The following is a 26,186-nucleotide window of genomic DNA, read 5'->3' on the forward strand; positions in this document are numbered from 1 at the left end:
CTGTGGCTGAACAAGGCAGACTGCTCACAAGCCAACCGCTAGCAAACAGTTAATTTGTTGCACAAAATCTATCACTCACCAAAACCACCACTCCAACTACTTGTCTGTCAATGCCCGAGTGTTCGGACCACAGACAAATGTAGAAACGTGTTTGATAAACATCCCCGAGACTACGGGATCGTCGTTTTGTGCGGTGGATAAAATAGAGTCGGGTCAAGATCCATATGAGGCAGGGAAGAACCATGAGCTGATGTTAATGGTTCGCGCACTGAAGCAGAAGAACAAGAGTGCAAAATTGTGCGAAAGCGATCAAATGCTTGAAAATGCATAAATCACGGGCGCCGAAGACATGAACATTGCGTTCCCGACCAGTGAGAACATAACATTATGGGGCCTGGGCCAGCCAATATCAGGAACTTATCCTTATCCTTGTACATACTACATACCGCAGTTATTGGTTCCTTTTCGGCTCCCATGAGCGTGGTCCAGGTGGTGATGACTCGGAGTGCCCTCGTATGCTTACAAGTGTTGATCCCCAGTAGTTCTGGTTAGTGATGACTGAATGTCACTTCTACGGGTCTGAGCACTGAGCGCTGAGCCAGGACACTAGTCGGCTTGTGCTAATCATGATCATTGCATCGAGTCATGGACTGATGCCGCATTCACTGAGTTCATGAGACTGTAAGCTTACGTAACGAGCTGCTTTTCATCAACTGTCAATGCCACTGGTGGCTCGGTCACCGAACCAAAACGTCTTCCCTCAGTAGCCGGGCTTGCATATGCGGAGAATGATCATCGATTTTAATAAAGAGCTCAGCGCTCAAGCTCTAACCCTAGGTGAGTCGTTCATAAGCTGAATTTTGCCAATGGTTTCTGATATCAGTGCTGACTCAATTCCAACAGCGAAGGTTGCTTTCGGTAGCTAGTACTTAGCAACCCTGATTCTTCACAAGCGAATCAAGTAGCACCAATAAATATTGGTTGTCACCTATCATACATATAACGGACTTGGGCGGACAAAAAGTTTTCCTGATTTTCCTTGAAACTCTTCATCTCCAAATAAAGATTTCACATTGCTTTGTAAGAGTTTTGACTTCGACTTCGGCTTTCGATTTCGACTTCAACTTTCGACTTCGGCTTTCGACTTTGGCTTTCGGCTTTCGACTTTGGCTTTCGACTTTGGCTTTCGACTTTGGCTTTCACTTTCGGCGTTGACTTTCGACTTTCCCTTGTGACTTTCATTTTCACATTTCTCAGCGCCTGATCGGGAAGTTCCGGGCTGTCTCTAAGTTACATCATCACGACCAACCCGCCAACCCCGAAGCCATTAGGTCCATTTTTCGCCGAGGGCCATGCCTGACGCAATTCAACTATCAAACATCTACGATTCTTTCACGCAACTGGGTGAGAGAGTCCATGTCACGCTCAGAACGCAGCTTGGTGACATTGGTCGCTTGAATGCTCAAAAGGCTGTCTGCCTTCAATTCCTCGAGGCTATTGAACAGGTGTAGCTACTTGTGGTATCATTACGAGAACTTAGGACGTGATCTGATAGCTATCTCAGCATTTGAACATCATCCCACCTGCGGAAAGACATGTCATTGAAGCCAGTGTGGATCGCATGATTCAAGAGCTAGATATTGCCACCACGATATCATCTGATCCACCAGATGCCAGCCCTGTCGACTTAGGAAGTCATACCCATACAGGCACTGTCGGAAGACCCAGCATTCACATTCTTCCGTCTGATCTTGCTGTACTCTCATCAGGAAGGGTATCAAGGAGGCGCCTAGCTGAACTCTATCAATGTCATCCCCGCACCATACGTCGTCGACTACTCGAATTCAACCTTTCTTCTCCTGGACCTCCAGTATATGTGGATGAGCAGCAGCCTGATGGTAGTATCAACCGAATATACCATCGAGGATCTTCGAGTGATCTATCCACAATTTCAGATGCTGAACTTGATAGATTGATACTGGAACTCCATCAGCAGTTTCCGTCCTTTGGATGACGGATGCGTGATGGCTATCTTTTGCAGCTTGGTTACCGCATCCCTCGCAGTCGTATAGAAGTATCATATCTGCGAGTTGTTGGTCCATCTCCTGCGACATTTGGTCCACGGCGAATCCAACGCCGTAGCTATTCTGTACCAGGCCCCATGGCCCTTGTTCATCACGATGGACAGCATGGTGTGTTGTGTACATGTGGTGTAATAAAGCTACTAATTTATTTGCAGGTCTCATCCGCTGGAAGCTAGTCATCCATGGCTTCATTGACGGATTCTCTCGTTATGTTCTAGGAATTCGTGTCAGTAATAACAACCGCTCCGCAACTGTGCTCTCTTTATTTGAAGATATTGCTATGATCCATGGATACCCAAGCCGAGTGAGAGGCAACCATGGGACAGAAAATCTACTTGTTGCTGCCCGGATGGAAGAGGTACGAGGAATTGAGCGTGGCTCATACATATGGGGCAGGTAAGTATCATTGAGCTTTCCACATGCTAGCCTGTTTTAATTATATTTGCAGGAGCGTTCACAACATCCGGATTGAACGTCTTTGGGTGGATGTGACAAACGGCCTAGGGCAGAAGTGGAAGGAATTTTTTCAGACTCTTGAAGCCTACGACAACCTCGACGTGAACAACGATTCACACCTGTGGCTACTTCATTTCCTATTCATCCCTTTGATCAATGACGACGCAGGCCAGTGGGCAGCCTCGTGGAATCACCATGTTCTCGGGCGTCGTGGAGAGCCCCATCGGTCGCCCCATGACATGTTCATCCAAGGTATCATTGAGCACGGCCATCGAGGGGTGTTTGTTGAGTCGGCTGAGGACCAGGAGGTAGAAGATATTGCCAGCTATGGCATTGACTGGAATGACTTGGATGACCAGCGTCTACTGGCTCATCACAATACTCATAATCCCGAGGACGGTGATTCAACCAATCCATTTGTATCAAATCATCCTGATTCTGATCTATCCCATGTCGAGGTTCCTGAGTCCCGTTGTCCATTTACTGACACTCAACTTCAATCTTTTCTCTCGGATATCCAGCCCCTTCTCGATTCTAGTCTTTATGTCGATATGCACTCACGCCGTCTACTTTGGATTCAAACATTAGCATTAGCTTCTTCTAGAACCGAGCCTAATACTTGAAACTTGTATATACTACGAGGACTCCCCTTCAGTCGGTACTTTGTGTTTTTTGAAAATCGACAAGAATTCACCTCAAGACCTTCTGTTTCTTTGTATCTTCTCCGGCGTCAAAAAAAACATACATCCACCCCATTAATCATACTGCTACATGGTCGCCTCTAACGCATCCAGATTCCACATCCACATCAAAAGACACGTTAAACGACAAATCTGCACCCATCTAATGAATAACCATCATCAGGTCGCAGTGAAGGTCTTCAAGATTGACCCTTCGAGAGCTACGGACAAAATTGAAAATGTCAGTCGTCTGGGTTCAATTTTTACTTTGCTGAATGGTCTATGTAGGCAATACGTCGAGAACTCAAAGTGTGGCTTAGACTGAAACACCAGACCATTGTTCCGCTACTTGGCTTCGCATACGTGAATTCCTCATCCAAGTTCCCGGCTCTCGTCTCCCAGTGGATGCCATCTGGAATGTTATCCGTCTACCTCAAAGAAACTACTATCATTACTGCTTTTGCCAAAGTTGCATTGGTGAGTTCTCTTCTCAACATTACCATCAATTATATCCAACAAGAATTCATGCTACTAGGTCAAGGGTGTTGCTGCTGGCCTCGATTATCGTTTGTCGATTTCTACCATGTCTTCCCTTTCGTTCTTGACACCTATTCAGTCCAATCAATGAATGTTGTTCACGGGGACCTTCACCCCGTATGTACGGTCGTCTTTCTGCGGATGCTACACTCATTCCCAGGCCTCAGGGAAATGTCCTCATAGATGGTTCAGGGAATCCATGTTTGGCTGATTTCGGTCTTGCAACAATCGAAGGAGAAGCAGATTTACAGTTGAATCCGACCACTGTCGAACACAATTTCAATTCTTGATGGCGGGCGCCTGAAGTCCTTGGACTGGAATGTAATCCTCAAAAACCGACTTTCATGAGTGATGTCTATTCTTTTGGTGGTATCATGTTCTATGTACGATCTCTCTGTTTTTGCAGCTCTATCCTAAGTTTTCTCATCTCAGATTGTCTCGGGGGATATGCCATGGAAAGAGAAGCAACATGTTCAAATCTGCGTCGCGCTATCGAATAAAGTCTCACATGCACGTCCCAAAAACATCCTCGACGATCGCTGGGACTTGATTCAGAAATGCTGGTCCTGGGAGGCGGGTCAACGCCCGAGGGCCACGAAAGTTCTTCAATACATCAATCAGTTTAGGACCGACAACTGGCAGGGTCGACGATCTAAGGTTCCCGCCAGTCAGGGGCTGGTGGACCTGACAGGTCAGATCGTCGGTACGATGACTGACCTGGTTGCTGCAGGTGATATTGGGATAATTTGCAAATGCGAATGGAGACAGCCGTCGGGTCCTATGATGGTCGGACAATGTTAGTAACATTGATGATATATTTATTGATTATTGTGCTGCAGGTTGCAGTAAAAGTCATCGAGGTTCACTTATCAGAGCTGGATTTACAAGTGAGAATTCGTTAATTCTTTTGTCATTTACAGCTTATCGTTGATCTGAATTTGATAGAGATTTCGACACGTGGCTAAGAATTGGGCTGTCCTCAGACACGACAACATCGTTCCCGTGCTTGGGACGACAGCAGGATTTGGGCCGTCTCCAGCTCTTGTTCTTCCATGGTTACAGAGCGGTACACTGCTCCGGTTCATCGCGGAACAGGGTGCTGCATTGAACATTAGGTTGAAGCTAAATTTGGTGAGTAGTTTGTTTAGGTATAACTTCTGTATCTCAACCTCATTTTTGTGTCGTTAGCTTCATAATGTGGTGTCTGGCCTTTGCTATCGTTCGTCTTTCTTTCATTTTAAGCTTGCTTTTACTGATATGGTTGCCATCAGTTCATGGATCGAATATGGTACATGGAAACATTACGAGTGTTCGTTCATCTTCTTGACATAAAACTTTCCTGACGGAGAGTTCCAGTCTAACGTTCTGGTTGACATCAAGGAAGGAGAATACATAGCACGCTTAACAGGCTTCAGTCTGGCGACAATTTTCAGTGGTTGTTTAGGTGACCGCACATTCGGATCAAATGTTCGAACTGGTGCCATCAGATGGATCGCACCCGAGTTGCTGAAGGTACATGACCAACCTGCTAATGGTGCACCGACTACGCAAACCGACATTTATTCATTTGGTCGCGTCATGTTTCATGTGAGATTTATAGATCCAGAAAACTTACGTACCTTTAACATGATCGCCTGTGCGCAGGTGTTAACACTGGTCATTCCTTGGAATGATATGAACGACATCGTAGTTCTTCAAAGAATTCTAAGAGGAGAAGACATTTCCCGTCCTGCGACACCCGATATGACAACAGCACGCTGGAATGAGATTGCGCAATGTTGGTCGTCTGATGTATCTGCTCGTCCCCCCTTGTGTCCCCTCGCTCCCTCACCTGTCCTCGCATCACTTACACTGCGGCACGCTCGCTTAAGGCACTCGCACAGTCTCTCAATGGCCTAGCACTCGCATCTGATCGCAGTCTTCTTGCCAGTCTTTCGACTGCAACATCAAGCCCACTGGACACACTCGTTCCCTTTGCCCTAAACTGGTCTCCCTCAATTCTGCCTTGCCGAGCTGAGGAGAGGCCATCAGCCGATCGGACGATCAGATCGATCAGATATGGACCTTTATTGGCTCATTGGACAGCTCGCACAAAGGCATTATGGGAATATCCACTTCCCCTGTTGGAAATATCATCGTATCGCCACTGGATAGCATGGTAGATGCTCCAGTAGCTTGGAATGCTGATATATCGATGGCACCTGCTGTTCTCGTGTTTGCTATAGCAGTCCTTGCTGTTGGTCCTACATATTTTGAGAACCCTGGAAGGTTTCGTGGAGAGATTCTGGTGACACACGCAGATTCTCAAACTGGCATCCAGATTGTTCAACTCTACCTTCTCCGGGGCTTTCGTGTTACTACTCTAATGCAACATGCGACGGACTCCGAAATCGGCCGCCTCCCTAATGGCCATTTCAATTTAATTGTCTCTGAATACAGAGACATGGCAACACTCCACCTCTTAGCACGCCTCTTGACAGCCAATGGGAAGACATTCCCATGGAAGCATCTGACGAAAGGCTTGCAATCGCTGCTTGCCTGTGACCCGTGGTTAATTGGCCACGCTATTCGTCTTGGATCAGATATAGCTGGCAACGAGCTTAAGATCCCCATGCGCAGTCTCAGTGAGATCATTACTACCAAGCCTGGTGATCCCATCCATGTGAAGAAACATCTTTTCAGCGACAAGAAGGCTTATATACTGGTGGGAGGTGTCGGCAGCCTTGGGCTTCAGATTGCCCAGTGGATGTACAAGGTCAGAATTACGCTCTTCACTGAATCTATTTGTTTCACACTAAGTCGATTCATTAGAATGGCGCCCGGGAAATCGTCCTGACTTCGCGTTCCGGGTGCGCTGGAATTCAGTGCAGGGGAGACATTGCATCTCAGCGTATCATCGCATACCTCAAGAGCCTAGCAGACTTGAATTTACGCATCGATGCGATTGATGCCCTCTGCGAGCCCGACATGAAAGCATTGGTGGGAGAACTTCAGAATCCGCTTGGGGGATGCATGTTGCTCTCCATGGTTTTAGCAGATGGTTTCTTTTCTGGGCTATCGGTGAAGGACTTCAATATGCCATTCGATCCCAAGATTGGAGCTTTCGAGGTGTTATGCAATACAATTGACATAAACAAGCTGGATTTCTTCGTTTCGTTTTCCTCAGTTTCAGCACTATTTGGCAATACAGGTCAAACTAATTATGCAGCATACGGGGCACGTGCAAATGAAAGACATCCCGCTGGAGATCATGGATCATGCACACGCCTTCTTATTGGATACTACAGCACTTGTAAGATAACAGTCGTATCATCCATGTAAAGATCCCAGCACAGCGAAGACATCCCTTCTGTGACCAGCGACAGTTTACTTCAAATCTCCAAACATATACCCATAAAAAGCTTCAATGACATGTTTTGTGACGTTTAGAGCTTCAAAGTCTTCGTTGACCTATTGACACTTATTCATGCGATCAGGCCCAGAATGCAGGCTTAGTTGACGCTGCAGGGCAGTACGATTATGTCAGGGTACAAAATGAAGCTGGTACAATATTACTGGGATGGTGCAAGGGTACAATCAGTAGCAATTAGTACGGAAGTCAGTACGAAGAAAGCAGTAGTGATATTCTATGGGTCACAGGATACGTGAAGGTCGGTCTTGGCAGCATGCAAATGAAACGATGCGAGAGATTAGTACAGCATAAGAACGAGTTAAGTACAGCAATTGGAGCCATCAAACTGTTGAAGTGCGAGTAGAAAAGTGCAAGGAGTAACATTTACTATGTAGGCATGATTAGTAGCGTGCCTTTAAGACTCAGATCAGATAGGATAGCAGACATACAGAAGTATTGTAGTGATCGAAGGCGTTGCCACTGATACAGGAGTGAATCCACCTGTCAAAGTCAGTGGAAATGGACATGTCCGCCAGAATTTCTTGGTTCACAATGAGCGTAGATGGCTCATTCAACAGCACATCCACTGCATAGAAGCATGTGTGGATGTGGATTCCCTTGTCATCGTAGATGTCAAGGGCTGCAATAATCTAGAATAAGTGACAAGGTGCACCACATGTTCACGCCAATGATGGCTCCACTGCGTCTGGAAATTCAACTGTTCAAAGACATCAGTGACGAGACATGAATAGAGCAAATAAAATATCGAACCCTGATCTGTTGCTGGGGGCATGCTGGAAGGAACTCACTACCGGTGACACACCGGAGAAAGAGTCGAGTTCGTAACAATGGATCAATTACTACATCTTCTCCGAAAAGATCTGATCCATCATTTTGAGTAGGAGTGCTGCACCCACGGAGGTAGCGCTCCAGATGAAGTTTGAATCGTGCGATGATATCATTCAAGACACCACCAACTGGGGTAACATTGATGACAAGAAGGCGGATAACCTGCTCTGGTGAGGAAAGAATGCGGCCACCAAACATTCCCTCAAGAATCGTACTAGATGAATCTTCAGTGATGAAATGCTGAATGCAGCAGTGGTGATATGTGAGCCAATGAATGAATGTCTTTAATGTGAGGACGCACCTCACGTAATGTCATACGGTCACCAATTAGGCAGTCGAATGCCTGACGCATTGATGAATATACAATGTGGTCAGGTGTTCCACGAGCAAACTGGTTGCCAAAGAACACCTGACATCGCAACCGGTGGGTAAGCTCAGCCTGTGCATGTACAGGAAGACGCCTCAGCTGTGTGATCTAACCAAGCAGTGTGAAAACATCGTCATGATAGAAATGAATGAGAAACTAACCTGGGCAGAAGCGTCAACTTCCAGAATCATGGAATACAAATTTGTTGCAGGTGCTATGGATAGTTCTAACCGGCCTGTTGCAGCATCAGTGACTAGAGGGGGTGGCCACGCAAGAAGACGTTGACTCCCAATGGGTGCAATGGCAGCGGTGAATGATGAAGTGGTAGCTGTGATGTAGTCGCTCAGCAGAAACAATACAATGATCGGAGAAACGGGGAGGATTTCTAGGTCCATAAGCATCGCAGTCCGGAAGATGATTCCATACGCCTGGTATGAAACAATATCTTCATCACAGGGGGGTAGTGAGGTCACAATGGGTACCCAATGCCCATCGCAGGTACTTTGCCAATGCCCAGAGTCTTCCGTAATCATTCTGATGACCTCGCTCCAGAAAGAGCGAAGTACACCATGTCCAACACCATCGCTACTGTAGAAGAATAGGTCAGTGACATTTTGGGCAGAGCTGCCCATCCGACATACATTGAGACATCAAACTCCCCAGTGACAATGCTTGTTGGCGTCAATCCAGTAAGTGTGGCACCCGTTGACTGCTCGTCAGTCATTGAAGCCTCTGGGCGGCACCAACTCTTGATAGCGTCAATAAACGATCGGGCTGCAACTGATGCAGTATTTGCACTGATGGTGATGGTAGCTGGATCGTCACTGAGGAGGGACTGCATGGTCGTTCGTGCAGCTGCTATTCTCCCTCTCCAAGCAGCGACAGCAGCAGCGGGAGATTGTTGACGGGGTTGCAAAGCAACAGGGGGACGCATGATGGTATTAGTGGCAGTATCTGGACCGGACGATGCAGAGGAAGCAGGACCATCGAAGGACATAATCTGAGGCATGCGTAGAGGTGATAAGGGTGCTGCCCCATTAACAGGAGACACTGGCCCTGGCAGGAAGAGAGACACCCCAACGTTGGTAGTATCTGCTGGTGTCAATGGCACAAAATCAGGAACATCAAAATCCATATCAGAATCCATTGATGGTTGCTGAGGTGAAGACGTAAATTGAGCACCTACTCAGGCAAGAAAAGACATTACATACCTCAGAGCACCCGTCGGCGCATGTAAATTCTGTGTCCTCTTCATGTATGTCTGGTTGAAAGTTCTTGTTCCAGAGCCGAGGTGCAAGACACAGGTGCAAGCCCTGTCCATCGAGAGGGCCAGTAACAATAAACTCTAGAGGAACTGGATGCCACATCAATGATTAAGAACGGGAGAGGAAACGGAGGAGAAGCTTACCAACAAACACCATGCGGTGATCATGATGAGGTGACGGTACAGGGAGTTTGTCAGCATTTGCGGCCAAGTCTTTGTGAGTGACATCTTCAGCAGACTTCCGAGATGAGGTGAGTTTAGCGCCCAATGCTGATCGCTGACTTTTTCCAGTCATAAGGAACGACCAGGTGTATTGAGACATTGTGACAGTGTTGGTATTGGGTGCGCTGTGAGGGCGGGAAAACACAAACCCCTTGCCATCCAAATGGTTGGTCAACTGAGTATCGAAAATAGGTCCTGCCAATTCGTCTGAGCGCGCCGTCACTTCAAACTTGAATGAGAGTCGCAGGGACTCGGCCTGGCGTAAAAAGGAGCCAATCTTTTGAGGCACAGGGCACCGGAGTTCACGAAACAGCCGATCAAAGTCTGTTGTGACCGTTCCATACACCTAGACAAAAGTACAAGAGTAAAAAACTATGTGATACGTTGCATTCAAAGATTACTCACCGGCTCAGGGTGGATGACCACCAAGTACTTGATGGATTGAGTGGTGCGCTGAGTCAATTGTCTCCTGGGAGCAGTGGATGATCTGGTTGAGTTGCCAGACGGTCCAGACCTGCCTGCCCGGGAAGAGATTATTGGCACTGATGTCAGCGGAGATGCTGATACCCCATGGGGGGCACGCCGGTGGTCATTTGTAGTTCCAGATGCAGGTGCATGGGGAGGACTCCACAGTCGAAGGGTCAGAGGTGCAGGAGTTGTCGGCGGTGCTCCAGTGCTACTGGAAAGTGGTGATGGAGGAGGATGAATGTACCGGGCAAGTGCCGGACTGCCAGATGAAGAACTTGATGAATTTGCCATGGTCGAATCATAACCAGAGCGGATAGTTGGGGTGATGGGCGCTTGAGTGGGAGTAGGGACATGGACGTAATACGCTCCATTACAGAGTGCACACATGGATCGATATGTGGCCGGATTTTCATTCTACATAATGTGAATTTCATGATTAGTGTTCATTCTTTATACTCACCGTAGAGAAATAGGTGCCAGATGCACATCGACGAGGTGGAAGGGCCACAGTTGTGTGATCCTGCGGGGTATGAGTGCATGCGCACTCATTAGGCTGGGATCGATCAGCACCAAATACCTGAGAGTCACAGAATGTAACTTACACCCATTTCCAAATATCCACGACATGCACACTGGCGGCAGGGGGATGAGTCCATGTCTGGGATGTCCTTGAAGCGACGGGGAAAATGAAGAGTTATGTCAAGAAATGGGAGACGTCAGATTTTATGTATCCATGTGCGTTCCGTGGTCCATGTGCTACCATGATCCATGGTAGCTTGCAATAGAAGCTCGAACAGTATTTTCTCACCCGCTACTCAAGCACTTGTAGATTAAGCGCAACCTTAGCAGGCACCCATGACAATGACAAAGCTTGCTCTCTCGAGCCTCATAATTCAAAATGGAAGGTAACTGCACACATGGGGTAGACGCGAATCGGTTCTGTGGGATCACATATTCCATGCTTAGAGGTTAGATAGCTGGAACCAGAAACTAATGTGATAACAAAGCCAGCGCTTCCATCTGAAGGGCGATATGTGTGACCGACCGGGCGCAAGGGGCCAGTGCTTCCCTGTGAAGTATGAGTCGGGCGCGAGAGAACAGGCAGGCGCAAAGATGCTTTGTAGTAAGAATATAGAAAAATGATGAAAAGTTAGAACGTACCTTGAGCTTCAGTGTCACCAGCACTGGTCCCCTGCAACTCCCTCATGGCCTATGGTGTACCCGCGCGGGTATTTGCACGACATCGATCGGAGTTTGAAACCAAAATGTGTCGACGAAATCAAAACCGAAACTGAAAACGCGTGAAATCAATAAGTGAAATCAAAATCATGAAATCGAAACTTAACGTGAAAATCAGTCTCGGGAAAGCGAGAATTAGCACCCGAAAACGAATCACTTGTGTTTGAAAGCGAAATGAAACGTCGAAACTCTGAATTGAAATCGCTGGGAATTTTGTCCGCTGGCGCCCTTCATACATACATCCTGATTCGACGGTCTTGCTGCGATCCTTTGAAATTTACCGATTTTGGATCTTGACATTTGGCTTCAAGCTCTTGGCATCAGCTTCCACGTTCAACATTGATGAGCGCTGATACCGTGGTCTCTGATATTTGTCTGCACTGAACATTGCGTCCGACAGATTACGAGTAGGCTTATGACCGATGGTGCGAATATTTTTCCCTTGCGTACATCTCCTATTGAGAGATTGCGGTGCTTCTAACTTCTCGGAATTTCTTCGTTATCTCCAAGTTGCAATCCCACATCCTGGAAGATCCGGATCCCTTGGCGCCGGTTGTAGAACATTACAAATCAGTCTTCTCGGATCGAAGCTCCATCATCGAGTTGTCTTTTGCGGTTAGCATGGGTGACAACTCATAACCATCAGGAATGGCGTATTGACCATGGATACATCTTGCACCTCTCTGTACAACGGCAAAGTTGCAAATCCGGCTTATGGTCCGAATTTACCCTTTCACGCACAGGTTGGACGTCTGGCTTGTCGTTCTTCGGCTCAATTCTATATTTCAACCACTCTTAAAGTGCACCCACTTTTCTCGGCGGGAGACTATTTTGGGCCCAAGAAAACGATATCGATATTTGTCAGGTTTAGCCTCGGGCCAGGACTACACCGTCAAATGAGGCCAGCTTCTAAATTTGCTTACTGGAATGTTGACGCCAAACATTCTTTGATCGTCTCTCAAGGCTATATTCATCGTGTCGCTCAACTCTTCGGAACCGATGTATCAATTGTCATATCAGTCGCTCTCTACGTTGTGTTTTCGACCGCTTACCCCCGAATCAACGACTTGACTCGGGCGACGTGGGCATTTTCCACACCTGAGGTGCCATGGCGTGCAGTGGTTATCGCCATGTCTTCGACCACGTTGTCTATCCCACTGTCTTCTGTGTATACGACCATTGCACTTAGAATGACAACCATCATGTCCGTCGTTCCAAATTATCAGCGGTTCCTCCAAGATACCACATCTTTGTACCGTAAGTGGTCGTGGTCATGTTACTGACTGAATCTGACAAGTACATTCAATGCTCTTGCAATCGGGTTGATTGATGCCGAGTGAGTGACAGCAATGATCTTCTTGTTTGGATGTGGGCTCATATCCTCTGACGGTGTTTTCAGGGCCACTCTGGCATTCTTTTGGAGAAGAGTGTGTTCCATGAGATATTGTAAGTGTTTATCTGATGCCTCACGCAGGTACTTTGACAGCTACCAGGCATATTCCTATCCTGTTGCGGCGGATTGCATTACAGGAGAGAAGGTGCTGGTAGTACTTATCATAAATGCCGTGTTTGCGATTTTGGGAATTTCTGGTGCCACATGCGGGACGGCCGCTGGGTCGATATATACTGAACAGACACAGTATTATGGTCTTCTCTGCCAACCTGACACCCAAACAGGTTCCAGAGCTACCGAAGCCTTTTGTTGCGAGGCTTCTGAGTATGATAGAGGTGACTAGTTTACCGATATCTGTATCCATTAGTTGGATAAGAACACTGGTACTAGGGAAGAGGACATACCCGAGTGCATAGTATGCCTCTGTCTGTCACCATGTTCACAGCATCGGTTATCCTTCCCCAAACTAATGATCCTGACTGAGCATATTTCAGGTACATTCTGTCAATTATTTCTGTCCAATTTCTGTCATTTGGCAGTCGGATCAGTCTGGAAGAATTAGAGCAAACATTCGTTGCAGTTTAAACAACGTGCCCTTCGCCAAAATTTTCCTTATAACTAGCACGGCGCTACCGCGCCCACGTTGGACGAGTTTCAACATGTAATTTGGAACGTTGGTGGCCCGGCACAGAGCGAGGTTAGATGATCCGCGCGTCGGCCCGCCCGTAGTGATCTACTTATATACATCATGTGCATATTCTCACTCGGTCTCTCCCACTCACCGAGTATCCGAATTTGTATATCCGGCGGGAGTCAGTGACTACACAATATCTATAGTATCCGAGTCAGGTTAGATATTCTCTACCACAAGTCGCTATCAGTCTCGTACTAATACTTCTCTCTCCCGCAGCGGCTATAACTTATTCTTCATCTGCAACAGCACCGGCCTCTAAAATACAGATATCCGACATTGAAACAGCCAACCATTTATTCAGAGACACCGTCTGTGCCGCCTTATCATCGGTACCGACATACAACACAGCCGAGACGATCTCGAGGAGGAGTGATTTTATCACCCCCAGCGATCGTTCAGTCCGATAAACCTAGCGCATGACCTTGCTCCATGTCTACTTTGCACTACGCAAGCAGCAATCCTTTCACCGCCTGCTCAATGGCGGTCCTGGACAACCTTCCACATCTGTCAGCACCAGCAGCGGAAAATCATGGAAGCGCGCGGGGGTACTGAACAGAGGAATGGCCCTCGAAATAAATGCTCTCGATACCCTTGGCAGGTCAGTCCTGCACCTGGCATGCAGCTCCACTGAGACTTCAAGCCTGGAATATGTCCGCATGCTCCTCGCCCACCCAGCTATCAACGTGAACATACTGGACAAGGAGAGTCATTGGACGCCCTTACATAGGGCGCTATATGCGGGAAATATCTCTGCTGCGTACGTCTCTATTTTCGCATGTGTGACCGGTGCAGTCTTGTCTTACTGAGTTCAAGGATCCTTCTTTTGAAGCGCCTGGATATCGATACCTCCATCAAGGACTTAGAAGGCTATACTGCACATGACCTCTACAACTCAACTGTGAAATCTGCAAAGCCCACTGAGGACGAAGAGACTCTTGCCGAACTGTTTACCTGGGGTACAAACAGGTAGGTCGACGTGCTGATGGAATTGAGTTATCACGTCTTAAGAGGGTTTTGACATCAGAAACGCAGCATTGGGGCTGGGCGATGGAAATGACAGGGCATATCCAGATGAGGTCGTCATTCCCCGTAAGGACGATGTAGCACATCAGCACAACAGGTCCCTCGACGACCGCTTCGCCCCAATTCACGTCCGGCAAGTGTCAATGTCCAAGCTTCATACAGGCGCGTTTTGTTCGGGGTATATATGTGCCGAGCTCACCATTCCGTAGTTGTACTCACTTCCGAGCCTCGGGATAACATCCGTGTGTGCGGCTTTGGCGGTGGAGGACGGTAGGCGCAGACATGTACTCGATCGTACGTTGCATTGCTAATTTTTCTGCAGTTTAGGGCCAAGTCAACATACACAGTATGCCCTCATGCCTCTTCCCGACATCAAACACACCATTGAATCCGTTGCGCTTGGCCAAGACCACACCCTCGCGCTCACTTCAACTGGAGAAGTTCTCACATGGGGACTAAATCGCTTCCATCAGCTTGGATACGTCATTGAGGTCTCATCCTCGGCTAAACAAGATGAGCATATCCAGGCTACACCACGAAAAGTCGGCTCATTGAGGAGAGAGTTTGTCAAAGGTGTTGCAGCGTGCAAAACCGCTTCTGGTTGCTGGACAGATACGGAAGTATGGACGTGGGGCACGAACGGCGGGCAACTTGGTTGGTTATTTCTCCTGAGTTGTTAATACATGCTCATGTTGAAATTCTTAGGGTACGACAAGGCGCTAGTGCCCGTCCAAGTGCTCCCTCGTAAAGTCTCCAGTATAGTGAAGCCTGTTCGCGCAATAGTGATGACGGTTCGTTGGAATTTTTATATAGTTCTACAATAAGAGTGACTCCGGATTCAGGAAACCCTCATGGCATGTCTACTTCTCACGGGCGAAGTCTTGTGTGCTTGGTCTGGAGGGATTTCCAAGATTAGGTCAAACTTTTCCTGAGCTCGGTTCACTTTCTTTCTGACTTTCGATACCTAGTTTCCCCACTCAGAGATTCCCTTCAGAGATCTCTGTTTATCGCCCCCCGCAAGCAATCAAGGGTCAGACCATCACAAAGCTCAGGAGCTGTGATGACACCATCGCCGCCCTCTCATCGAATGGGGAAGTATTCACGTTTACTTCACAACCTATTGGAGAAGTCGATTCCGCAAAGAGTTCCCCTGCTTTCAAGCCTCAACGTATATGGGCCCTGAGACGTCAGTTCAGTGCGGTGCAGGTGGGTGGGTTCAAATACAAACACCACCCCGTCTGACGTCTTGTAGGACGTTGATATTGGGGCCGATGGAACTGTCATAGTCTGCACTCAGTCTGGACATGTTTACGTCCGCTTGCGGAGCGCCAAGGGAGGTCAGGGTTCCGGTGCCAAAGCATTCAAATTCCAGCGCATACCGTACATACAGCGTGCTGTTGCTGTCTGTGCAAACAGCACAGGGGCGTTTGCGGCTCTGCGCGTCGATTTTAAACCACTTCCCATCCACGTCACTGCACATTCATTTTCATGTGATATTACTAAGATCCAACCATACCTAGGTCCGTCATCGCGTGCGGAGGCACTGTCTGCCACACCAAACATGGCGACACCTCTCTTGGATGCTGATGAAGATGGCGAGGACGCGTTGATCCTGGACGATATCGGAGATCTATCGAAGTTACTCCAGGTTCTAGACCAACGCAAGAACGCGCCAGATATCGTCTTGCCCTATAATGCCGACGTGGTTGTTGTCACCCCTGGTCCACTGCACCTTCCAGCTCACCGACTCATTCTCGCTGTGAGATGTCCAGTATTGGGCAACATTTTGCATACCGGACAACCATTAAATGATAAATCTTCAGGGATTGAGGTCAGTCTCGTCCCAGGAGACAGGATCCACATTCAAATCATTGGATGTCATCCGTTCACAGTCCTTATTCTCCTTCGATACTTCTACTCGGACCAGCTCCTCGCTATTTGGGATTTACGCATCGGAACCCCCTTTATGTCCCAATTTCAAACATTTGCTGTGAAACCTGTAGCAATCAAGGCGGAACTTCAATCACTTGCACGTATATTCAATCTTCAGCTTCTTTTGAAAGCACTTCAATCGCCAGGGAAGCGAATCCCCACTCCTTCACAGGCAGAAGACTTCCGCCTGCTCTACCAGAAAACCCAGTTAACCGGTCATTTACGGAATAATACAAGAGAAGACTCCCTTGCGCCCGACGTCGCGCTCCACCTCGCTGACCAGGTCATCGTTTGGAGTCATTCAGTGGTGCTACAAGCTCGCTGTCAATTCTTCGCCAGCTTCTTTGAAAATAGTGTGTGGACATCTAAGCGTCGTGATAAATCGGGTATCATCGACATTGATCTCAAGCACTTGGAGTGGCAGGTCATGCAATATGTCGTTCGATGGATGTGTTATGGAGACGAGAACTTGTTTGAATCCCTTGGTGTGTTTTTGTGTCTTATTTTCATCGTGTTGGTCATCTTACTGCATCGAAGACTTTGTGCAAGGGGTAGATGACGTGCTATCCTTCATGTTCTCTGTTCTTTCCGCAGCGGTAAGTTCACGTGCACTATTATTAGGCACATGGTTCATAATACAACTCCAACCAGAACGAACTTCTACTCGATCGCCTGATGCTTCTATGTTCACAAGTCATTTTGAAGTATCTCGATGTTTATAATGCGTGCTATTTGCTCGCTGATGCAACGCACATCAACGCGACCCATCTCGTTGAACGTTTGCAAAGTTACATCACTGCAAATCTGGAGATGATGCTAGAGGGTAGCATGTTCGAGGACCTTGACATTTCCATTGTGCGGCAACTTTCCAAGTACATCCGCAGCGCACAGATGACAAAGTCTCCGGTCTCTCGTTCTAACCTGCTGGCAAACGAAGCGCTACGGAAGCACGCCGGATGGCTTGCTCGACAGGATATTCCAGTCGTGTTTGAACCTGTAGACAGGCCACAGGTTCACAGGGATTCTCCAAAGTCATTGACTGCGAGCCCAATGAAGACTCGCCCGATTTCAAGTCTGTCTGTGCATCCGGCAGCAGATTCGCCCAAGGCCACTGATACTGGACCGTCAGGAGACGAGTTGTTCGTGATGGACGAAGTACCTTCGTCGGATACTCCTAATCATCAGGTACCTGTGGTTGCTGAACTGTCTGGATCGGTACCGGTATGGAAACGGTCCATCTCCACTCCCAGGTGTGTGGAGCTTTTGCTTTTATTCTTGCTATACATTGTGCTGATACCACTATAAAGGACCGATCTCAAGGCCATTATGGCAGAGGCTGAGAACACCAAGATATCCGGTGTTCCAAACAGAGCAACACACGGTGCTATGGCCAAACCTAGTCAGGAGTCTTTGAAACAGGTAGCTACGCCAAAGCGTAGGACCGTGAGCTCATCGCTGAAGCCTGATGCATCACTGACACCGCGTCGAACGCCGTCTGATCTTGACTTGGGGAAGTCTTCGCTCCCCGAATCATCCGCCGCCACGAAGCTAACGCATGCGAGAACACCTCAGCGGCCGGTTCCTCAAGCCGTATCTTCATCTTCAAAGTCCCAGCCGAATGCATCTTCACTCGGCCCTGTCTTTTCCCCCGTTCGACAGGTGCCTTCGACGTCCAGCTTACCAGGTCCCCGACGTGTTTCGTACGTGCCTACTGTTCCCATCTACCATGTCTTTCTGATTCGTATTGACCAGAAATACGGGTGCCGCATGGACACTTCCGCCTGTTCAGCCAGTGGTGCAACCGAGCGTTACAGAATCATCCTCACTTTCATTTGCTGAGATACAACAATTACAGCTTCTGCAGGGCATGCCTGCGTCCAAGGACAAGCGATCGCTTGTCGAGATTCAAGAAGAGGAGCGAGCCATTCAACTAGAGGCAGACTTCATGAAATGGTGGGCAGCGGAAGAGGCGCGTACTCGAGCAGAAGCGCACAGTGCTCCTGAAACGCAAACGCAACGTGCTACTCCTTCTAGGAGTAAGAATAGAGGGGGGAAGAAGCGATCTTCCGGTGCTCGCTCGAAGCCTGGTGAAACGCACCCTGCTCATGGTTCTAGCCGTTCCAAGGAGGGGGGAAAGCACTCCATGGTACCGGCAACTGACGGTGCAATGCCGCAGGCTGGAGGATCTGGCCCGAAGAGTCGAAAGAAACAGGAGGCTGCTAGGACGGCGGTGGATGATTCCATCCATGTTCAACGGACCAAGGGGCGGTGAACCGTGTAGCAAGCCTCCAGCCAGTTCCCTTAGAGCAATAGTATGGACTATGGGGTCGTTGGAAGGAAATCGAAGCGATACCTAATTGCCTGAAGTCTGAAGATACGTAGATGTATGCGAATGCCAGGAGCTTGGTCAACTGTAGTTACACACTCTGACCTGGCTATAATAAATAAACCAACAATTGTAAGGTGCTAATATTTCGGAACGGTAAATTTGGCTGGCTGGTGCGCAAAATTACGTACAAGAAAAAAAATCTGTAACAAAGCTTATCGTCGAATCCCAGTCCTCGGATTACGTCTCGTGCTGCCCACTTCCTCATCTTCATCATAGCTGTTTAGCAGCGGTTCCGCAGCTCCATTGATTCCATCCAATTCAACACTCTTGGTATCTTCGAACCGGGTAGTGTATGGTAAACGTGCATCTGCCGATGCTGGGTGAGGGTAATACTGCCTGTACGAAAAATATGCAATGAGAAATCCAAGAGAAGATCCAGTCACAACGTCCTGCCAGTGGTCTGAATGGCGAAGTAAGCAATCTAACATGATTTCATTAAAAAAACAGAAATCGTACGACGATAGTCCATAGTGCGCGAAATTGCCACGAATAATGCACCAGCAAGGGGAGTGATAGATATCCACGCTTTAAACTGAATCATGGGTGGTAAAACACGCGCTGCATTATCCACAGGGCAATGAGAACTCACGACATATCCCCGGGTGTCAAATAGATGCAGTTTACCGACCAAGTACAAGGCGAGGAATCCGAGGCCTGCAAAGGACACTACATATAGACATATCAGATGTGTGACAAGGAGAGACGACATCAATCATACTGCTGGAATGCCCGCTAGGGAAACTTCTCCATCCATCTTCGAGTATCCTGGATACCGTCTGTGTACATATATCTACTGTAGATAGGCCCCAAAGAGGATCTGCAGAGCCTGTCACAGGCTGACAGCGCGAAATTAAATCTGAGAATATTGTAAGACACGCCAAGTGGATCTATGCGCGTGAAAACTGTAAGCTTACCTGGCCGAGGTCGTCCAACCGTGACTTTGACAAATTGTGTAATGATCCTTGTCATCGACAAAGAGAGGGTCACTGTATCGTCATGAGTAACGATAAGATATAGCTACTAGATTTAGGTACATACATCCCAGAGTGCTGTGGTGGAAATCCCACCATGACTGGACTGTCAAAAAATTGACGAGGCACTGAACCACAAATGGGACGCCATAAGAGATGAAGCCAAGAGCTGTTGTCTAACATGTTGTTAATGAAAAGCTTTGTCCATGTTCGCTGTGGCTTACCCCGACGCGTTCATTGACAGCATAGCTGGTGGGTATGAAGTGAGCGTTGTAAGTAGGGAACCCAGTTGATGAATAATACCCACGGATATCGTAATCTAGCAAGGTCTCAAGTGAACATGTGAATCTGAATGGAAGCATTGATACTTACGAGACATCAGATAACGAGAAGTGCCTCTTAAACCCAGAGACTCGGATGTGGTTGTCGATGACCCAGGAGATTGCCCTGCAAGTTAATGCAGTCTTTAGCTCTGGATGCTTCCATGCCTGCAACCTTCACAGTGGCTCCAAATCCTCACCAGAGCGTACCAGATATGATCCTTCGGGAAAAGATGCTACATGAGTTTAAGCTCAAAGCTCAGTGGTCAAGAAGTTCACCAGTCGGGGGCATACGACATCATAAATCGCCGTAGACCTGGATGTGGTCCACGGTGCTCTTGGCTCATGGTGTTTGGAATGATAGGATTTGACTCCAGAGTATCAGTGAGAGTTGCAAAGGTATAGTCCGTTGGCTGCCGCTTCATGGGAGTAAAATAATTCGCGTATGTACCTTTCAGGTCGTCCTCTGTGCATGTGTTGATCGATTAATCTTTCGTTCTCACACAAGGTTCTATTCCTTAACCAAGGGGTCGTCACGAGGAGGTGTATCTCTTACGTACGCTCGCTTTGCCAACAATGTACAGCTCTCGTGAAATACCGGCCGTGTCATATGTTCCAGGACGGTACCAGGCATTCATTCATGCATTCATTCTATATCTCTCGCATCTTCCACGAAGTCGATAGTCCCAATCCTAGTCAATACCACGATGATCTAGTAGGAGTCTTGTGTAATTTTAGAAACGCCTTGAGAATTACGGCTTCGTACTCCGCCTGCTCTGCCACATTCCGCGCCTGTATATTCCGGTGCCGCAACAGTCGACCGTCGTCGACTCCTTCGTGATACATCCGACCCCCATCATCAGGTGGCAGTGACATGCCATGATGCCAGGTAGCGAGTCTGATTAGACGTATTTACACAAATTTGCCTTTTTCCAGGTTTTCCTTGATGTAGTATGGCCACATGGTAGAGTGAGATACTAGTATCAAATTCGAGCGCCAAGCGAGGCAAACGCAAATCACTGTACACGCATGGTAACGGTGTGACACAGCCGCTGAACTACGCATGAGATAATGTCAACGCTGGTCTCCATTAAAACGTACGAAATCCTATGCCAGTGGTTTATATTCCCTCGGAATGTAACAGGCAGCTTAGCAACTGATTCAGGCATTCAATGCCACAAATTCAGTTGACGATAAAGTAACTGTCATTCCATATATCCAAATCATGAAGTATGTGCTAAGGTCGAGTATTTCTTGAGGGGAAAATCTTTTCCAGTGGCTCGAAAAGACGGAACTCTCTTGCTGCCCAGATGAACCAAAATATGAACATGGTGACGACCACGCATCCACCGACAACTGATACCAGCATGGCCGCTTTCGTAGACTTGAACACATTGTACAAAATGGCGATTGCGAAGTATATCATCCTAATCAAGAATAAGGTGACCATTAGCCCGGTGATAGTGTAGTAATCCACCTACCCCCACATAAGCATTGCGTAGGGAAGACTGTGAACCGTGGCAAGGGCTCTCACTCCGAAAAATGTCCCCGTCATATGAGACAGAAAATCCGTCTGACGGAATTAGTTAGCATGGAAGAAGTAGACACCAGTGCAAGAACTTGCTGCTTTGTCCGCTGACTCAAAACCATATCTTTGGTTCTGTCGCACCAGCAGGACTGAGACGATCAAGGAGCCGGTGATGAAGATGATGGAAAGATAGGTGACGATAATCCCGATCGACTGCGACTGGCCAATATATACATTCGGCACTGCAAGGAAACTTACGTCTACTGCTAACATGACACTGGACTGGAAACAATCAAGTTACGAAGGAGGACACTGACATCATAATACGTACATAGATTGTGATCCCAGTCCATTCTGTCATGAGGTTTTTATTGAAGTCTTTCCACCGCGGAGTATTGATGCATTCATCTACCCACACTTTCGAAGTTCTTCCAAGTGTGATTGTGGTGCCCAAAAAAGCATGGCGTTGAGAGCGAAAGAAGCACTACTGGTCAGTGGATGAGGGTTTTCATCGTCCTTGTACACCGATTTATCAGCTTCAAGACGAGCGCAGGGTAGACCGCAGAAGTTGAAGAACTTGGCTCTATCTTCGGCATGAATTAGCCACGCGCTTAAGACATCGAATGAAGAATATACAGAAGTAGTGCATGAATCTCGCTGTTGACGAAATGGTGAGTCTTAGATTATTCTATGAATATAGTTTTGCTCACCAATAACACAAGTGGAATGTGGGTCATTGTCTAGAGCATTCTCTGAAGATATATAATAGCACTTGAGACTATTACAGATAAAAATAGTTCGAAGGGGGCGCCCACACCTTTTAGATGATTTATCAACTCCAAGATTCTGGAGAGTTCATCTCCATCAAAAGGCGACAAGGACGTGTCCGAAGTAATGATCTCTGAATCGCGCATTTAAACAGAATCGGATAATTGAATCTAGGCGATAAGTACCTGCACTTGCATGCATAACAAGCTCCCTCAGTTCCTTAATGATCTTCGGTCTATCCATCTGGTGTTTCGGGTAAGATTCGCAATGCGTCCTGCTCGTTCCATGTCATACAGTCATAGGTTCTGAAATCACATGAGCATCAAAATAGATCTCGCAGGAAGTAGTCAAAACTCGTACAAAAATGAGTATGACAAACCAGTATTCAGACTCCAGGGAATATCCTATTGGTTAGGTCATATCAGCAGCATCGTCACCAGTCCTGCATAACGCACGAATATGGCTCGAATCCATGACGCCCTGGAGCCCACTAAAAATGTCATCCGTCGCTTGATCGCGATCGTGCAGCCAAAATAGTATTCGATCTGTGTGGTCGACGAAATAATAATAGCAAGACACTTCACCCTCTTCATTCTGTGCTAGTTGCACGACGAGGTCAACGTTATCATCTCCGAGATTCACTGATTGTGTTTGTGCTAGTTCATCTAATGCATCCACAAATTTGTCGAGAAATCCGAACATGTTGCTATCCATGGTCGCTTCTGTGAACACACTCTGCAGGATACGTGAAAAGTGCAGATAAACTTCATGATGGAATGGTTACCTTGCGGTTGTTGTGTAGATATAGTACACCTTCCGGGTGCACACACAACTCCCAATCACCTCTCAGCCATGGACATGATCTGAACAGTTCGTTATCCGCATTCACCCCCCGGCTGTGCACTCACTCGTTTGGGAATCGTTTCATGAGCGCTTGAATTCGATCGCGCCTTTGAGCTGGGTTTCTAGAGGCCGCCGCCTCAAGATTGATACATTGTTTAGATAGATTGCATTCACGTACACAAAAGGACGATTCTCGTATCGTGAAATGTCATTCGCAGCGAATGGCATAAGCTTGATGTCGGTGTTAGGAACGCTGGAAGCCGGGTTGGCGTTAGGAACTTGTGGAGGCAAAACCAGTTGAGGAGGAATAAATTGCTGTGGAATGCATGGTTCAGGCATGGGGAATACTGACATCGAAGACAACAACACATCTTGCGTGCCGCTGCGTGCTGCATTAGCTGAAGTTATTTGCCGGTTGTGAAGTGGCAGCGGTAATTTGACGGGGGGATATCGCACACCAGAAGTACTGGGCGGTACAGTACAACAGTCTACAGGAGAAAGTGTCGTCGAGTCATTATTGCCAGTGTGCCTGGGGAAACCGCGAATCTTCCGAGTCAACTTGGCCACAAAGTGTCGAAAGCAAGTCACGAGGATGCGCAATCTTTGGGCAGATCGAGTTATGAGTGCTGCTAACACTTGGCATAGACTTTTCAAGAGCCTTAGAATCAGCTTCTTGGTCAACATGTTTGGTTGCCTAACGTTCCGAGTCAATGACGGGCCTGTTCAAGTTGAGCGGCAGTGGGCACGTAATATCGGGGACAGGGCCGCGGCAATTCCGAGTCCGAGTCTAACCAAATTTGAACTTCACGGTTTTAGCGCGCATCCATCCATCAGGTAACTGACCCGAAAACGACAAATTCTTAGCTATCTTTGTCTGATTTAAAATCTGCACAATACCTATCAAAATTGTATCCCACTCGAGAAAGCTTTGAATACCCGGACTCAGTTGGATAGAACCCGCCAAATGCACAATCATGACAATATAGTTGCATTGGTCATGACAATATTATAATCTCTGATTGTTTGTACTTTCTTCACAATCAAATGCACTGATGCTCAGCGTTAGAAAAAGCTTGATATGGCCGGACTTCATCAGACCAACACTGCCTACAACCCAGGAGGGCCGAGCAACCATAACGCAGTACCAAGTTGTGTAATTATGAATGTCTTTTGTAATCAGAGGTTGTCATTGTGCCGTCGGCAAAATGCTAACTTTGCGCTGGTGGTTGTGATGCTAGCCGGTGATTGCCAAGTGCCCAATTCGGGCAGTACTTTACCATCCTGCTCAACCTCGGCGAGATGCGATACGAGTATGCAAAGTTAGTTTGTCCTTTTATACTCCACAATATCTGAACTGATGCTAGCATCAGAAAAAGCTTTATATGGCCGGACTCCTTTGGACTGACACTGCCTACAGTTCAAGGGTGTCATGTGTCCGCAACGCAATCTCAAGCTCTATCAATGTGATTATCGTTGGCAACTCGAGCTTGTCATTGCGCCATCGACAAAAACACCCTCCGCGCTGACTTTGAGTATGTGGTTGTGATGGTAGCCGGTGATGCTCCAATCTACTAGGTGCACAATTCGGGCGACGAGCGACAGTGCATTAATATACTGCCCAACCTTGATGATATCTACTAACTGCACATAAAGTTGTTTGTTATTCTATGCTCCACATCTTCTCTCTAAGTGCTGAAGTCTCCCAAGGCTAGACTGGTTTGGATGAGAGCTGATTTTAGTCCCAAGGTGCGGACGCATGACGGTGTGGTATCCTTCGTCAGCTTATCGATGAGGTATGGTTTTCGTATGCAAGGTAAGCGAACCGTTATGGTTTTCCCAGACTCTTCCTGAACGACTCCACTAGACAGAATCTTCGAACGCTAGGCTACATTGTGCCATGAGCACCAAGGAGTTGATACTGTTCCTTCCATCCGCATGCAGTCACAGTATAGTCATTGCTTATAATGCTAGCTTGTTATTTTCATTCGACCAAGTGCGAGCATGATGTTGGCTCCAGGTCTTATCATGCAAGGCATTCGTTCTCGTAGCAATATGCTGCATAGAAGACAGATGACTGGCACGCCACGATGACCAACTATATTTTACAGCGGTGTAGCACCTTTGTTGTCCTACAATCACTTCAGCGGACTAGCCGGGTTACAAAAGTAAAGCAGACTGTCATTAAGTTACATTTATATTAAATACGATTCGACATGTCAAAATGAAAACTACAGAGACCCATTATCCGAATCTGCGGCTTGTCTGAGAGCAAGGCGTTTTTGTCGGATCTTGGATAAGGCGCTATTGGCACTGATAGGTCTCTTCGCAGCAGAGGATGTGGGAAACACTTGGCTGAGTAATATCAGCCTTTGGCAACATGGTGAAAGGTGATAAAACATACCGATTCCACCAGGTCAGCAGTTCATCGACTTCTTGACATTCCTCGGGGTCTTCTAAGAGGTCAAGGAGACTGTGGTAAAACGTCTCAGAGTCCGTAGTTGTATCGGTCCGCGAGAATACCGAGGACGAACTGAGAGCAAATCGCACCTTTAGTCATACATGAAAACCATGCTGCGGTAGAAGTGTGATGTTCAACGGACCTGGGTTGCGATATAAGCCACGGAAGCAATGGTCACAGCATTCATGCCATGGAGGCGAGCATTTCCCGAACGCGTGGCCTTCGGCTCCCTCTCGACTGAACTTGGGGACGTGAAAACATGCTTGTAAGCCTGGTAGAATGCATTGTAGTAAATGTATAATGTGAAAAT

The 26,186-nt window shown here is 47.5% G+C and overlaps 11 protein-coding genes across 11 annotated transcripts; 7 read left to right on the plus strand and 4 right to left on the minus strand.

Annotated features, from left to right (window-relative positions):
• Positions 1–1,352: 1,352 nt before the first annotated feature.
• On the plus strand, positions 1,353–2,014 carry F5891DRAFT_1197142 (uncharacterized protein; the record flags this gene model as incomplete). Its single annotated transcript, XM_041368437.1, has 2 exons — positions 1,353–1,505; positions 1,565–2,014. 2 exons carry the CDS (start codon positions 1,353–1,355, stop codon positions 2,012–2,014), a joined length of 603 nt encoding a protein of 200 aa, XP_041218445.1.
• Positions 2,015–2,433: 419 nt separating this feature from the next.
• Positions 2,434–3,163, plus strand: F5891DRAFT_963816 (uncharacterized protein; the record flags this gene model as incomplete). Its single annotated transcript, XM_041376047.1, has 2 exons — positions 2,434–2,480; positions 2,533–3,163. The coding sequence occupies 2 exons, from the start codon at positions 2,434–2,436 to the stop codon at positions 3,161–3,163; spliced, it is 678 nt and encodes a 225-aa protein (XP_041218446.1).
• Positions 3,164–3,517: 354 nt separating this feature from the next.
• F5891DRAFT_963782 (kinase-like domain-containing protein) lies at positions 3,518–5,656 on the plus strand (the record flags this gene model as incomplete). The annotated part of the gene is made up of 5 exons (XM_041376044.1): positions 3,518–3,688; positions 3,756–3,786; positions 5,029–5,066; positions 5,114–5,344; positions 5,402–5,656. Coding segments are annotated over 5 exons (726 nt in total), but the record flags the coding sequence as incomplete, so codon positions are not given.
• A 272-nt stretch (positions 5,657–5,928) lies between these two features.
• F5891DRAFT_72476 (uncharacterized protein) lies at positions 5,929–6,670 on the plus strand. Its single transcript, XM_041372967.1, has 4 exons — positions 5,929–6,025; positions 6,078–6,381; positions 6,440–6,512; positions 6,569–6,670. The coding sequence occupies exons 2-4, from the start codon at positions 6,123–6,125 to the stop codon at positions 6,591–6,593; spliced, it is 357 nt and encodes a 118-aa protein (XP_041218448.1). The 5' UTR covers positions 5,929–6,025; positions 6,078–6,122; the 3' UTR covers positions 6,594–6,670.
• Positions 6,650–6,967, plus strand: F5891DRAFT_936440 (polyketide synthase; the record flags this gene model as incomplete). Its single annotated transcript, XM_041374059.1, has 1 exon — positions 6,650–6,967. A coding segment is annotated over one exon (318 nt), but the record flags the coding sequence as incomplete, so codon positions are not given.
• Positions 6,968–7,349: 382 nt separating this feature from the next.
• Positions 7,350–10,926, minus strand: F5891DRAFT_1282304 (uncharacterized protein; the record flags this gene model as incomplete). Its single annotated transcript, XM_041370527.1, has 11 exons — positions 7,350–7,535; positions 7,598–7,866; positions 7,958–8,237; positions 8,299–8,472; positions 8,526–8,949; positions 9,006–9,520; positions 9,576–9,718; positions 9,773–10,196; positions 10,256–10,732; positions 10,779–10,871; positions 10,921–10,926. The coding sequence occupies 10 exons, from the start codon at positions 10,924–10,926 to the stop codon at positions 7,829–7,831; spliced, it is 2,574 nt and encodes an 857-aa protein (XP_041218450.1). The 3' UTR covers positions 7,350–7,535; positions 7,598–7,828.
• Positions 10,927–12,219: 1,293 nt separating this feature from the next.
• Positions 12,220–13,293, plus strand: F5891DRAFT_1197147 (uncharacterized protein; the record flags this gene model as incomplete). The annotated part of the gene is made up of 3 exons (XM_041368438.1): positions 12,220–12,814; positions 12,957–12,984; positions 13,032–13,293. 3 exons carry the CDS (start codon positions 12,220–12,222, stop codon positions 13,291–13,293), a joined length of 885 nt encoding a protein of 294 aa, XP_041218451.1.
• A 527-nt stretch (positions 13,294–13,820) lies between these two features.
• On the plus strand, positions 13,821–19,006 carry F5891DRAFT_72554 (uncharacterized protein). Its single transcript, XM_041372970.1, has 13 exons — positions 13,821–14,401; positions 14,458–14,610; positions 14,669–14,829; positions 14,877–14,937; positions 14,990–15,321; positions 15,373–15,458; positions 15,510–15,583; positions 15,636–15,873; positions 15,920–17,084; positions 17,137–17,195; positions 17,251–17,849; positions 17,907–18,299; positions 18,352–19,006. The coding sequence occupies exons 1-13, from the start codon at positions 14,061–14,063 to the stop codon at positions 18,869–18,871; spliced, it is 4,182 nt and encodes a 1,393-aa protein (XP_041218452.1). The 5' UTR covers positions 13,821–14,060; the 3' UTR covers positions 18,872–19,006.
• On the minus strand, positions 18,981–20,781 carry F5891DRAFT_72497 (phosphatidic acid phosphatase type 2/haloperoxidase). The gene is made up of 12 exons (XM_041372968.1): positions 20,559–20,781; positions 20,480–20,500; positions 20,332–20,406; positions 20,267–20,278; positions 20,184–20,208; positions 20,027–20,135; positions 19,903–19,974; positions 19,707–19,844; positions 19,578–19,654; positions 19,445–19,520; positions 19,117–19,388; positions 18,981–19,065 (listed from the first exon to the last, which is right to left on the minus strand). Exons 1-11 carry the CDS (start codon positions 20,702–20,704, stop codon positions 19,141–19,143), a joined length of 999 nt encoding a protein of 332 aa, XP_041218453.1. The 5' UTR covers positions 20,705–20,781; the 3' UTR covers positions 18,981–19,065; positions 19,117–19,140.
• Positions 20,782–21,684: 903 nt separating this feature from the next.
• F5891DRAFT_1068603 (uncharacterized protein) lies at positions 21,685–24,189 on the minus strand. The gene is made up of 12 exons (XM_041363197.1): positions 23,771–24,189; positions 23,597–23,696; positions 23,360–23,438; positions 23,031–23,310; positions 22,955–22,979; positions 22,761–22,849; positions 22,625–22,708; positions 22,518–22,559; positions 22,293–22,394; positions 22,139–22,224; positions 21,904–22,089; positions 21,685–21,852 (listed from the first exon to the last, which is right to left on the minus strand). The coding sequence occupies exons 1-12, from the start codon at positions 23,787–23,789 to the stop codon at positions 21,757–21,759; spliced, it is 1,188 nt and encodes a 395-aa protein (XP_041218454.1). The 5' UTR covers positions 23,790–24,189; the 3' UTR covers positions 21,685–21,756.
• Positions 24,190–25,646: 1,457 nt separating this feature from the next.
• Positions 25,647–26,150, minus strand: F5891DRAFT_963835 (uncharacterized protein; the record flags this gene model as incomplete). The annotated part of the gene is made up of 3 exons (XM_041376050.1): positions 25,647–25,770; positions 25,820–25,965; positions 26,019–26,150. Coding segments are annotated over 3 exons (402 nt in total), but the record flags the coding sequence as incomplete, so codon positions are not given.
• Between the last annotated feature and the right edge of the window lie 36 nt (positions 26,151–26,186).

Source organism: Suillus fuscotomentosus (assembly GCF_016647785.1).
Source record: "Suillus fuscotomentosus strain FC203 chromosome Unknown F5891scaffold_115, whole genome shotgun sequence".
NCBI classification, from domain to species: Eukaryota; Fungi; Basidiomycota; class Agaricomycetes; order Boletales; family Suillaceae; genus Suillus; species Suillus fuscotomentosus.